The sequence below is a fragment of the Cnephaeus nilssonii genome, assembly GCF_951640355.1.
Source record: "Cnephaeus nilssonii genome assembly, chromosome: 7".
Classification (NCBI taxonomy): domain Eukaryota; kingdom Metazoa; phylum Chordata; class Mammalia; order Chiroptera; family Vespertilionidae; genus Cnephaeus; species Cnephaeus nilssonii.
Genome location: NC_137078.1, coordinates 62,131,478 through 62,145,602, shown reverse-complemented (window position 1 = coordinate 62,145,602; position 14,125 = coordinate 62,131,478). Strand labels below are relative to the sequence as shown.

The 14,125-nt window shown below is 43.7% G+C and overlaps 1 protein-coding gene across 3 annotated transcripts in view; it reads right to left on the bottom strand.

Moving 5' to 3' along the window:
• The window catches only part of CYP2J2 (cytochrome P450 family 2 subfamily J member 2), a 38,397-nt gene that overhangs the window by 6,613 nt on the left and 17,659 nt on the right, over window positions 1–14,125 (bottom strand). Inside the window, exons 7-9 of one of the 3 annotated variants that reach the window (XM_079776861.1) lie at window positions 13,710–13,897; window positions 10,170–10,308; window positions 996–5,155 (exon numbers count right to left, since the gene is read on the bottom strand). In XM_079776861.1, coding sequence (XP_079632987.1) covers window positions 4,977–5,155; window positions 10,170–10,308; window positions 13,710–13,897 — 506 coding nt within the window. In that variant the 3' untranslated portion in view covers window positions 996–4,976. Of the gene's footprint in view, window positions 1–995; window positions 5,156–10,169; window positions 10,309–10,545; window positions 10,595–13,709; window positions 13,898–14,125 lie in introns of those variants that run through there. The other 2 variants (XM_079776863.1, XM_079776862.1) reach the window with 2 other exon arrangements.

Genomic DNA, 14,125 nt, shown 5'->3' with positions numbered 1-14,125 from the left:
ACACAATCTATGTGAGCAAGGCACAACCATCTCTGCAAAGCTGAGTGTAATTGGGAGATTACATGGCAATAGCAAATTAAAATTTTTGACTAACATTCTCAGAGAATGGATGGAGGAGGGAGCAACTGACTGGGAGAGTCAAGAAAAATGTCATTGAGGAGTTGACATCAAAGTTGAGTCTGCCAGGTGTGATTAGACGTTTCTTACAGAAAACATCTATAATAATAAAAATGTAATATGCTAATTAGACCAGATGTCCTTCTGGAAGCCGGTGACCAGAGGGAAGCCCAGGTCCCGGGTGCCAGAGGGAAGTTGGTGCTGGCAGCCAGGAGAAGGAAGGCCTACTCTTGGAAGAATTTCGTGCATTGGGCCTCTAGTACTTTATATAAAGACACACTGAAGCATTAGCATTTCAGATTTTAAAGGACCTATCCTGTGTAGAGAATTGGTAGTTGGGCAAGAGATATGATTGAAGAGGTGAGCAGGTTTCAGATCCCAGAAATGGTCATACACCCAGCTAAGGAGCAGGCCCGCACATAGGGCTGTTCACAGAACCCACTCCTGAGAGCACTGTTCACCTAGACTACCAGTGACAGCCTCCTGGGCTTTCACAATGCCGCAGCCCTGCCAAAAAACCTACAATGGTCCAGTAGTCAGTAGGGAGAAGGATTTACTGCTTTGTGAACCCAAGGAAAAGGTCAAATTGCCAGGAAAAAAAGGTAGAGAAATAAGCTCTCCAGTGTCATAACTAGAGGTGGTGTTTGAAGTAACCATAACAGTGTTGTAGCTACAATTTATTATATCCAGGTACACTATGTCTTTATTTAATATATATATTAAAGTTATATTTATATATATATGTTATTTACATTAACATAATATAGTGTACATGTATTATAAATTCATACTTATATATTAAAGTAACAGTGTGTGTGTGTGTGTGTGTGTGTGTGTGTGTGTGTGTGTATAATATATATATATATATTTTTTCCCCCTTCTGTTTTATCAGACAATTTAGGATAAGTTATGCTATAGTAACTAGCAGTCTCAAAATTTTAGTGGCTCACAATAAAATAGGTTCATTCCTCACATCGCATATCCATTTGAATCAGCTATGGCTCTGCTCTATGTCTTTGTCACGTGGATGTAGGCTGACAGGCCCTTATCTAGGACATTGCTGGTTTCATGGCAGAGAAAATGGAAACATGAACTACTAGCTTACTCTTAAGCACTGAGAAGAGACTCATGGAAGTTTTCTCTCATTTATTGGCCAAAGGACACGCCATTCCTGCATATATCAGGGTGGTTATGTGTAATCATCCCACAGGGAGGTACACCACAGAGAAAGGCCACCAGAGAGGGATAGTGGCCCTTTTGACCATCATCATCAACCGCACAGATATTAATTCTATTTGAAGACTGGGAAATTGGTTCAGCAAAGTAAAGTGTCCTGTTTAATTTGCAAGCAAAAATTAATAAATGAGAATACCTGGATTGAATTCAGGCCAGCGTAACTTCAGAGCCCTAACCCCAGTTCATCTGATTCCCCGTGCTACCCAACCCCTGCACTGAGTCTTTTAATGTTGTTTTGTGTGTTATCTTTGGACACTTGATGTATTTGGGTGAAGAGAAGCCTTTTTTTCTGACCTTGACAGTTGTACTAGGCACCATCACGATTCAGTGCCAGCCCTGGAAAGTGAGCTTTGCATTTGACCCTTTATTCTTGCTTCGTATCTGTTTCAAACGTAAGAGGGAAAGGTTGTTAGATTTTCAGAGCAGAACAGATAGCTCATGTTGCATGCACAAAAACACAGTGTGACCCAAATAGTACAAAACGCCCATCTAAGAACATCAGTCTGTTCTTAAGAAATAAGCATGGAGAAATGGAATAGGTGGCCCCATTCCAGAAAGCCAGCTGGGAAATGGAACAGTGAGCTAAGGACAAGCCTGCACTTTCCACTGTGTCATTGAAGGATTATAACAGAAGTTGGCATCGGGACCGAGAAATAGGACATTGGAGTGAGGTGACAGGACAGAGAAGTAGTGGCAGAGATCTAATTTTAGTCAATAGATACAATCTAGTGCCAGCCTACAATGATTCAACCCTTTTTTATTAAAAAAAAAAGATTTTTATTGATTTCAGAGAAGGAGAGAGAGATAGAAACATCAGTGATGAGAGGAAATCATTGATTGGCTACCTCCTGCATACCCCACACTGGGGATCAAGCCTGCAACCTGGGCAAGTGCCCTGACTGGGAATCAAACTGTGACCTCCTCCTGGTTCACAGGTCAATGCTTAACCACTTAGCTATGCGAGCCAGGCAATTTCCGCCTTATTTTATTCATTTTATTGGTCCCTACCAATATTCTTAATATTGAAAAAGACACTGTTCCTGCCCTGAAAGAATGTAGTACGTAACTATTGCTGTGTAACAATGCACCTCAAAATGTCGAGGTTTAAAACAATAATCATTCATTTAAGGTCGGCAATTCAGGCTGGATTCAGTTGGGCAGTTCTTGTTTCGGATGGGCTCACTTATGCATCTGCATTCAGCTGTTGGTTATGGTTGGGTCTAGTTCATCTCAGTTGGCCCTTTGCACAGCTCTGTGGTGGGCCAGCTGTCATCTAGGGCAACATGACAGGAATAACGAGGCCATGTGTTTCTCCTCATCCATCAGGGTAACATGGGCTTGTTTAAATGGTGGTCGCAGAGTCCCAAAAGAGCAAGGAGAAGCCCTAGCTCAGAAAAGTCATTTCACCACATTCTGTTGGCCAAAGTCTGTCAGCATGCCAGCCCAGAGGAAAGGGAAATGAACACAGTCCATCTCTTGATGGGGAGAAATTGTCAAGCTGCACTGAAAAGGGTGTGAGTACAGAGGGGAATTATTATGACTATTTTGGGAAATGAAAGTTGTTCTCACCCATCTTAAATTTCACAAAAACTCAACACGGTGATGAAACTTATGCTTCATGGTATGAAAGAGTCATTGGCACTGGACTAGCGCTTCTATCATCAACAACCAGAAAATTAGGCAAAGTAAATAAAAATAAGTTCTCAGCTATTGGAAAACGGACACTTCCGAACTATGATTCCCAAGAGAAAGGAACAAATGAGATGATCTCTAAAATATCTCTGGCTCTCCCTTCCTCTCTCAAAATCAATTTTTTAAAAATATTAAGAAAAAACCCCCACAAAAACAGCGCCTAGAGGCTTTTTCTCCACAGGATCCTCTCATGCAAATGGTACTTCAGGGAGAAGCCTGCACTAAGCTGCCTGCCTCCTGCACTCAGCTGCCTTTCTCCACTATTTCTGCCATTTGAACCAGTCCTTGAGGAGTTCCTAGAATCCTGTTTAAACCAATAGGACTGAGGTTTCTCCATCCAATAAAGTGGCACAGCTATATCCCCATTAACATCTCCACCAGCCAATAATTGGAGCAGCTCTATTCTGACCAATAAGGCCATGCCTTTTGGACCAATCAAACTGTAAGGATTTGGAGTTCTTGGCATGAGCATGGACCAATCAGGGAGCAGGGGCCGGGACTTCTGTCTATATAAGCCAGTTCCCCTCTGGCTCAGGAGTGCACTTTCCCTTCCCACCAAACACTGAAAACCGTGTTTCCTTGGCTAGAGCAGAAACACTGAAGACATGTCACTGGAGCAGAGGAAACAGACTCACAGGGGCAGAGAGAGGCAGAGTGGAGGAGCACAGAGCAGAGGGGCAAGGCCACAGGGCTGCCTCACAGCCTTGCTGTATCACCATTGAGCTGTTTTGCACTGAATACACTTTCCTTTACCGCACCTCAATTGTGAATTCCTGTTGGTGTTGAATTGGCACCAAGGACCATCTCTTGACAAGAGTCAGAGCTCTGAATTCCCTGTTCTGACAAAGCAGCTTTCTCACCCAGGAAGCTGTCTTGATTCCTCCCTTAGTCACCTAGCCAGCCCCTGGCTCCTGGCTGTAAATATGTAGGGCATTCTGAGAGGCCCTTTACTGGACCCTCCCCCTACGGCATGCAGGCCTCCTCTGCCAGACCCGAGCACACTTCCGTACTAACTCCGTGTGTCCTGCTCCTTCTCTGCTGTAAATCCTCTGTCCCTGGACCAGTTTTAATTTACAGTGCAGTTGGCCTGTGTCTGTGTCTCTTGGCAGGACAGCAGTAGAGAAAGACTCACAGCCTGGATTTGCTTTCGGGTAAAATCTATGCCTTGACCAGGGGGCCACAGAAAGTGTCATATGCTTGCACATTGTGTGTCAGACACTGATGGCAAAGGAGGAGGGGAAGGGGCCCTGAAGCTTTCAAACTAGACAAGAAATAAGAGAGATACAAATCAGAAGAAACCTTTGTGTAATGCTTGGGCAGGAAGAGATCTCAAATTAGAATCCCTCTAAGGAGCTTTGAGAGGGGGGAAAGGAGTCGTTTTTTATTACCAGAAACTTCAGCCATCTATTCCCCAAGGTTTCACCATAATTGTGGTCATATTCTCTTGGCTCTGAGTCCCAATCCATCTGTTAGGTCCAGATGAGTGCTGGGCACTTTACATTTATTCCACACGGAGTGTGTGAGTGCCTCACCATCTGGAATCAGGACAAATGGACAGCAGAGCAGGAGTGGAACTCAGATCCTTCACCAAAGTCTTTCATTTTACAGATGAGGGGACTGATCATATTATGAGAAATATTTTGGCCAATTTCCCAGTCTCCTACTCGGGTGATCTGATTGGGAAAAAGAAATGGAAGGCAAGATCCCAGGTATTTAGGAAGTTCAAGGCCTGATGTGATTGGTTTTATTCTAGGAATATCTTTGAGGGTGTTTTCTAGAGATACATGATTTGCTCAAGGCTACATTGCAGGAGATAAAACTGGATTTGAATCCAGTTTCCACTCTGGTCCCTCCCTTCTGAGCAGGCCCCGGGGCCTTCGGAGGACATGCCCATTCTTCCTGCTTTCCTTTCCCCTCCTCCCCCAATGCCCTCATGCCCGAGGGACTGCACGGAGGCGGTGTTCTACTGGGGAGATGGTGAGGCCCATTCTGATCTCCAGGCTCAGCTCCTCATTGTCCGGGGGCTTAAAGGTAAATTTTTGCAAAAGGGAGGTAAAGAAAATAAATAGCTCAGCCTTGGCCAGCTGTTCTCCAAGGCATACCCGCTTTCCTGAAAGACAAGAACATAAGAGTTAGCTTTCCAGCTGGTGTCCGTGCCCAGAGGGATTGAAATCTTCTCTAAAGTTTTTCATATCTTGAAAGCAGGGGGAGTGGGAGGGGGGGAGGGCCTTCTAGGCCCCGGGGCTTTCTGTACTGAGGCTCATTCAATCTGACAACACCGGGCTTAAGCAAAGCACAGAATTTATGTCCGGACTCACTCCAGTGCCTTCAGGGGTCAGGCAAGTGGAGGTGCAGGTTGTAGGCAGTGATTGAAGTGGGAGGCCTGGGTTGACCTAGAACGTGGGAGTTTAGCCTACAGGCTCTAAAAAATCAATTAACAACAATGACAGAAGCAGAAAACAACACTATTAATTTTTTTTTGTTTTCAAACCTTAAAGGAATACTACCCAAAAGTATAAGCCAGTAAATGTCAGAGCAGGGTGTGTAAAGTACAAGGCCTCTTTCTCCTGCTTACATTTTCCTCCTCGATGATCGGGCACCTTGCTAACATGGATGGCTCTCTACCCTGGACCTGCTTCAGCCTCTGTGCTTGACAGTCCTTAGGCCTGCCGGTCCTTCCTCCCATAGTGCCTTTGATTCTAGCACGGGGCCCTAGGCTGCGTCCTTTGCTCCATGGCTCACACATGGCCCTCCCTCTCCAGGCCACATCCCTGTCCCTGTTGTGTGAGTTCAAAACTGGAAGCAGAAGGACAGAGATCCAATTCTACTACTCCCACTTTCTAGACATGGGATTTGGGAAAAATTAAGTAACTTCTCGAGGCATTGGTGGAAATGTGTGCTTAACATGGGAACTTTATTTTATATACTAGAGGCCCAGTGCATGAAATTCGTGCACAGAGGTTGTGTCCCTCAGCCCAGCCTGCACCCTCTCCAATTTGGGACCCCTCTAGGGATGTCCGACTGCCCATTTAGGCCCGATCCTGGTAGTATTGGGCCTAAATGGGCAGTCAGACATTCCTCTCACAATCCAGGACTGCTGGCTCCCAACTGCTCGCCTTCCTGCCTTCCTGATTGCCCCTAACCGCTTCTGCATGCCAGCCTGATCACCCCCTAACTACTCCCTGCCAGCCTGATTGATGCTTAACCACTCCCTTGCCAGCTTGATTGCCCCTAACTGCCCTCCCCTGCAGGCCTGGTCACCCCTAACTGCCCTCCCCTGCAGGCCTGGTCATCCCCAACTTCCCTCCACTGCCGGCCTGGTCACCCCTAACTGCCCTCCCCTGCAGGCTTGATCACCCCCAACTGCCCTCCCTTGCAGGCCTGGTCCCTCCCAACTGCCCTCCCCTGCTGGCCATCTTGTGTCCACATGGGGGCAGCCATCTTTTGTGTTGGAGTGACAGTCAATTTGCATATTACTCTTTTATTAGATAGGATTGCATGAGCTACACATGGAATCCAAATAATTTAATACTGTAGAGAGCAAAACAAAGTATTTTAATACATCTCCTGGATAATAATACAGATTCTAGCTATACAATAGCTTATCTGTAAGTTCATCCTGTTTCTTATTAAAAAAAAAAAAATCCGGAAGAACACAGTTTAAAAGATGATTTTTAAATAAATCTTGTGGGTGGTAACATTACTAAAATAGTTTTTTGTGTATTACAATTCCTTACTGTGATACTTTTCACGTTGTACCTTTTATTCTGAAGTAATTTCAAATGTACGGAAAACTGGCAAGAATAATACCAAAAAAAGTATTTTTCCTGAGTTATTTGAGAGTAAATTGCCTACGTCACCCATGAAACCTTTAGTATGTATCCCCTTAAATAAGGATGTTATCTCACAGAATCACTAAATCAGGAAATTCCCACCATCTTCTCCTCAGATCGCAATCAGGTTTTGCCATTCTCCTAATAATGTCCTTTCTTTAGTAAAGGGACCCAGTTTCGTATCAGGAGTTGCATTTGGCTGTCGCACAAGAGATTTCTCAACATTCCTGACTTTGGCACTTTGAAGATGACAGACCCATTATTTGGTTAATATCCCTCACGTCCCCTCATGATTAGACTCAGGTTGGGAGGTCATGCATTTCTGGGGCTAGGATCATCCAAGGGAGGCTGGTTCTTATCATTGCACTCTGTCAGGTGGGACATGCTTTTTATTTGCCCCATTATTGGCGAATTTAATTTGATTACGGTGGTGTCTATCCTTTCTCCCCTGTAAAATTATTATTTTTCTCTTTGCAACTGATAAATACTACTTTGAGACTAATAACCATTCCTCATTGGACTAGTTTCCTTTGCTATTTTTTGCCCAAATTATTAATTATTCTAATGGTTGCCTGATTGGGACTTTTAAAATTCCATCATTCCTTCCACATTATTAGATTTCTACTAAAGAAAATGCTCTCTCCCTTATTTATGCACTTATTTATGCACTCATTTATATCAATATGAATTCACAGATTCCTATTTTATTTAAAGGGTTAAAATTTGTTATTAGTGTTTGGATCTCAAGATATTCTAGGTTTGGCTAAAATGAGCATTCAAGCTGGTATTTTCTTACTTTGGACAAAAAAACACACACACAATGTCCCAGGCTTATCTCATGCTTTCCCTTCCCTAACCTGGAATCAGCCAATTTCCCCAAAAGTCCTGGTTCCCTTTAGTGGATAATGATTAGATCTTGGCATTAGACATGCTCATTGGTATTGAGGTGATGTTGCTCCCAGGCATCTCAGTGGGTATAGCAACTCAGTATCTACATATATAAAAAGCTAATATGCTAAATGTCCCTCCGACTATCTGACTGGTCACTATGATGTGCACTGACCACCAGGGGGCAGATGCTCAACGCAGGAGCTGCCATGATGTGCACTGGCCATTTACAAAGAAACATCCGTGGTGCCGACAAAGCAACACTCAACTTCCCTCAAGTGGGACACAGGCCCACCACCACCCTGGAGTGACACCCCACCAAATCACAGCCAACACTGCTGAGACCCCATGGCGCAAAATGCGGCCCATAGCCCAGCCCAGAAATAGTAGCTGTGGGCTCCGGGTAATGATGTCACATAGCAACACCTAGCTTCCTCTCCCTAGCAACTAGCCTCCTTGGAGTTTCTTCAGCCCAGGAACATGACTTGCTGTATAGCCAGGTGCAAACATTTTCACTGTAACCAAATGTCTGTGAAGCGTTTTCCTGTGCCTCATCTCATTTTATCCTCACAGAAGTCCTGGAGTAGGTAGATAGGAGACTTGGTGGAATCCTATTTTCTTTTCATTAGCCGGAAAACAGAGATTTAGAAAGCTTAGAAACTTGACCTGACTGAAAAGAAGTAAGAACCTTGAAAATAACTTCAGGTTTTCTGACTGCGCAGAATATAGTCAAACACTGCTATAGTTAAATATTTTAACCTTTGTTCTCCCTGTATGATCTACAATAATAATTTGCTTTGTGTTGATATTTGATGCTGTGTTGCTGACAATTACCTTAAAGAGAAGTTGGGGTGCTTCACTGGGCTGGAAAAAGTTTAGCTAAATCAGAAAGCAGGTCTAATTAAGCAAGTTTATCTATATATATATATTAAGCTCTCACTGGCACCAATCACGCACATGATTTTTGATCTGTCATTGTTGAGCATGAATTTGGTTGACACATTATAGAGAAAGGACAAATAGTGATATTAAAATATTTCTTCTAATTAATTTCCTTTCAATGTGCAGGAATTTGTGCACTGGGCCTCTAGTGTATATAACATGAGTATATATTTAAATGTGAGGATATATACATCCATGTTTATGTCTATATTTACTTCTATATCTACTTATCTACCTACCAATCTATTAAAAATCTGAGTTTGTATCGATAACCTCTTATTTCATTCCAACACCACAGAGTTCATTCTATTATCATCTCTTCCCTGTTTATAATTCCCTCCCGCCCCCCTGCCATTAACCTACTTATTGGATCAGTATCCCGTGTATATAACTTATCTTCCATCAGTACCATAGCCACTCTCTGCAGATCCTACCTCATCTTCCTGGTGCTCTGACACCCACTCTAGGCTTCTGCTATCCCCTCCCCTTTGCAAATGCCCCCCCCCACCTCACCCTGCTTGGGCTACAACACCCCTCACTGGTCACTACCACCATCTCTCTTCTATGTGTAATAATTTATTTTCTCCCTAAGTAATACATATTCAATGCAAAAAGAAAAAAAATAAGTGTAAAAAGGGAAAATATAAACAAGACAATAACAGATATAAAAGATGCCACAGTTGACCCCTCAAGCCTCAGTTTCATTATCTCTAAAGTATGCTCAGGGCTGACTACTGGCTCAGGACACATTTCCAGGACTAAAGAAATAACTCATGAGACAATACCAAATGCAAAACTAATAAATATACTAAGAATTTTTGATATTCATTTTACAATGTTATGAGTTTAAAAAGCCTTTGGAACTGGCTGTTTGAAAACATGAGTTTTCACAGCATCCCTCTTTTGCACCATTCAAGTTGTCTACCCTGTAAATGTATTAACTAAACTTTTACAGCATAATTAAAATGTAAAAAGGCAAAAGGGGGTGCATATAGAATAGAATGAATACAATCCCATCTAGTCAAGGATGGCATTAGCATCACTCCTGATGCCCATAATGATAAGCAAGTAGCCACTTTCCTTGCCCCTCCCCACCCCCGTATTATAAATTGGCTCTAGTTCTGTGTGAGTGGGTGGCCCTTAGAAATTCTGTGAAGATGGCAAGTGCCCAACCTTTTAGAGGCAGGGTCTGCGTCTCTGTCCCCAGTGTTCCAGGGGACAGAACAGAGTGAAGCTGGAATCTTCAGGCTGCCCTGCCTGCCAAGCAAGGGCTGAGGAAGAAAGGGCAGCCTGGAGCCATGCCAGCCCTGGGAATCCTGAGCTGGAACAGCATTAACAGGAAATCACGCTGGGCAGGGCTGTTTGGAGGCATTTCAGCTAAAGCAAAGGATGATGGGGAGAGGAGCAGGGGAGGGCGGAGAGGAGCTCTGGATTCACACCCTCTTATTTTGTAGAACTCACCTATTGAGAAAGGCAGAAAGGCTTCCCTTTTCTTAAACTGTCCATTCTCTAGAAAGTGCTCCGGATTGAATGTGTCGGGGGTGGCCCACTCTTCAGGGTCCCTGTGCAGTGCCGTCAGATTGGTCAGGATCATGGTCCCCTGGAGAAGGCAGCAAAGACTCAGGCAAGGCTTGACCCATGCAACACCCATGCAGAGGGCTGGAAGTCCCCTGCTCCCAAGCCAGGGCCTGACCATATCCTCACCCTCCCCAACTCACTGTCTTCTGAGCCCAGCTCCCCACCCCCAACCTTCCCAGGGCCCTACTTTGCCGTGGTACAACTTGCAATGATGGACTGCAAATGCCTGCTGGGAATTTCCTAGGGAAGTACGGCTTACTCTTGACTGCAGTATGGATGTTCTCTGCCGGGACCAGTCAGTGTAAGACCTGAGAGCGGACATGCATGCACCAATGAGAGAATAACATAGAGCTTTGCCTGTCAGTACTGTACCAAAGTCAACCCAGCTGCTCAGTGAAGTGGTGACCATGGCAGCTCCATCGAGGTAAACTATGTCTCATTCATCCCTGTTCCTCCTTTCTCTTCCCTCCAATGTCGACTTACTGCCCAGGTTTAACCCTTTGCACTCGCTTGCTTTTTTCTCGATTCCTTTATTCTAATGCTAACCGTGTCGAGTCACACTTGACATCCGAGTGCAAAAGGTTAATAATAGAACCAGGTTGTCCAGTAAAAGGATCCACTATTCAACAGGTACATATCAAGAAACCCAGGAGTCCTCCTTAATGCCTCCCTTTCCCCCATTGATCCTTCAGTGAGGCTGGTCAATTTTACTTTAAATTTCTCTTAATTCTGTCCCCTTCATGCTATGCCCACTGTTACCATCTTACTCCTGGCTACATCCTTGCCTGCCTATACGCCTACAATAGCTGACTAACTATGCCCTACATCCTCTCTTTCCCCTTTCAATCTGCTCCATACTCTGAAAGCCCAGTGAGCTTCAAATAAGATTTAATCATGTCACACCTACCTACCCACCCACCAGCCTTGAACTTGATAGAATCCTTCAACAGCTTCCCATTGCTCTCGGGTGACAAATCCATTGCCTGACCCCTGTCTGGGTCACTCTGTCTCTGCCTGCACTTCCATTTCATCAGCCTTTTTTCAGCTGCTCAAACAGCTCTGTTCTCACTCATTTTGTACCTTTTAAAATGTTGTTTACAGTGTCTTAATGTCTTTCTTCCTAACTCTTAAGCATTCTGCTGCCCTCACCTCAACCATCACTTCCTTTGGAAGCCTCCTCTGACCACTCCTGCTATTACTCCCCATTCCAGCCAGCCTCATCTTTATAGAGATGTGGGAGTTTTTTCAGTGGGGCAGTTGTCATGGTTTCTGAGTATGTACTTGCATGGTTATTTTCCTCAGGTTTGTTTTCCCAGGCCTGAGCATTTTAGGTGCTTAATGAACATTTGTTGGATTAATAAAGGATAACTTATTTTAAGTACTTTCCATACTAAGCACAAGATTTAACATTCGACATGAATGACCTCATTTTACCTCAACCTGTGAGGTAGGTTTAATACACTTTACAACTAAAGAAATTGAAGCTCTGAGGGGTTAAATAATGTGCCCAGAGTCACATAATGGAGGAGGGAGAACCATGGTTTCTACTAGGTCTACTTGATGTCAAAGTCATGTCGGCTTAGCCTCTACAACTTAGTCACTTAGATCTCTCAGTTCCCAAGATGGTTATTAAAGTGGATGTTAAAAATAAGTGGTAGAGCTGGGGTGGTTCCTGGAGCTTACATGAATTTCTATAAAAATGCAAGCAGCCCTAACCGGTTTGGCTCAGTGGATAGAGTGTCGGCCCGTGGACTGAAGGGTCCCAGGTTCGATTCCGGTCAAGGACATGTACCTTGGTTGCAGACACATCCCCAGTAGGGAGTGTGCAGGAGGCAGCTGATCAATGTTTCTCTCTCATCGATGTTTCTAACTCTCTATCCCTCTCCCTTCCTCTCTGTAAAAAAATCAATAAAATATATTTTTTAAAAAATGCAGGCAGCACCTGTGACATAATTTAAACCTCAGCCTTCACCTACAACATGGTCAATCGGCAAGAAATCGTAAATGCAATAGCTGCAGGTATAGCGGCTTTTCCTGTCTCTGCAGGGACAATGACCAAAACGTGTACAATGGGAAATCCCCTCTGGTTCTGCCTCTTAAGTTCGTCTCCAGGTAAGACATATGCAGAGGGACATAGACAACTGGAATGGACCCACAGAGGTTGACCAAATTGGTGAGAAAGCAAGCAAGCTGTAAAGGTGCAGTGTGCAGAGAGGGCACTAGAGGGCATAGGAGAGATGTCTGCTGAGATCATAAGCCTGGTGGGTAGAGTGAGATCAGAATTTCCTTTGTGAGGACACAGAATTAAACAGGGACGAATTGAGAGCAATTGCAAGAAGACCCTTTTAAGGTCAAAGTCAAACAACTCCTGTATAGAGAACATGATGTAGTACAAAAAAGATGAGCCTGGGAAACAGAACAGATCTGGTTCTTGAACCCAACTCTTGTCACTTTGTAGTTGAGGGACCTTACACAAGCTGAATCGCTAAGAGATCGTACTTCTCAGTTTATAAAATAGAAATAACAGACTTATTCTGAGGACTGATTAAAATATTTTGAAAGAAACTTGTAGTCCATGGAACATAATTACTGCTTAACAAGTGTGTGTTCTTTCTCTCCTTTTCTAATACTTAATATTGCACACACTTGGATTGGTTTCTCCCATCACAGGGCTACAAGTAAAAACTGAAAAAACACCTATCGGGATATTACGTTAGAAACACCAGTATTAATGTGACGTTGGCCTAGATCTGTGGTCAGCAAACTGTGGCTCGCGAGCCACATGCAGCTCTTTGGCCCCTTGAGTTTTTAGCAAAGGCCAGCTTAGGCGTACCCTAATTAAATTAATAACAATGTACCTACCTATGTAGTTTAAGTTTAAAAAATTTGGCTCTCAAAAGAAATTTCAATCGTTATACTGTTGATATTTGGCTGTTGACTAATGAGTTTGCCGACCACTGGCCTAGATGGTCTCAATTCTCCCTTTATATTTTAATGTTCTATATAGTAGACCCAGGATTGTGAAGCAATATTTTCTAAAGTAATTCTGGCAAGTCCCTAGTCCTGCGAGATGCTCTACCAAGGCCAAGAAGAAGATTCCATGCAAAGTCAGATGCATCTCCACAAAGATTCACAATACACATTTAATAGTAAAAACACTGAGCAATCCCACCGCAAAGAAAAGCCAGTCTTTGGTTAGACATATTTGACCTAGGAGTCCCCCTTCCTTTCCATAATAACTATTAGTACCTAGTTGAATTAATGTTCACACAGGAAGGACAAAAAAAATTAATATTGAAACAAGTATAATATCTCTCCCCATTAAAGTGATTCCCTAGGACAAGAATCTGTCACTTTTCAAGTTCAGATTCCTACCATTTAAAGCAATAAGCTTTAAGATCTGAAGCTGGAGTCCCTCATTACCTTGGGCAGGTGGTATCCAGCCACGGTGGTAGCATTGTTTACTTCCCTGGGCACATTCAGGGGGATGATATTTCCCATTCTCTGCACCTCATGGATGACGGCATTGGTGTAAGGCATGAGCTCCCGAGCATCCGTGCTTGGCTGCTTCGACTGGCCAATCACTCTGTCGATCTCAGCTTGCACTTTTTCTGGAAAAGAAAAGTAAGTTCTTGCATTCGATACCTTTCCTTGAGCCTTATGACGCTAAGGAGTGGAATAACTAGGATCAAAATGTTAAAATTATAGTAGGCTCCATAGACTCTTGTTTGTCAAGGAGGTAATGAGAGTGGAAAGCGGGCCCTGCAATAAGACAATTCCAGTTGTAAGCTTTGCTCTACCAAATTATGCTGCACATTACTTAAACTGAGCCTCAGTTT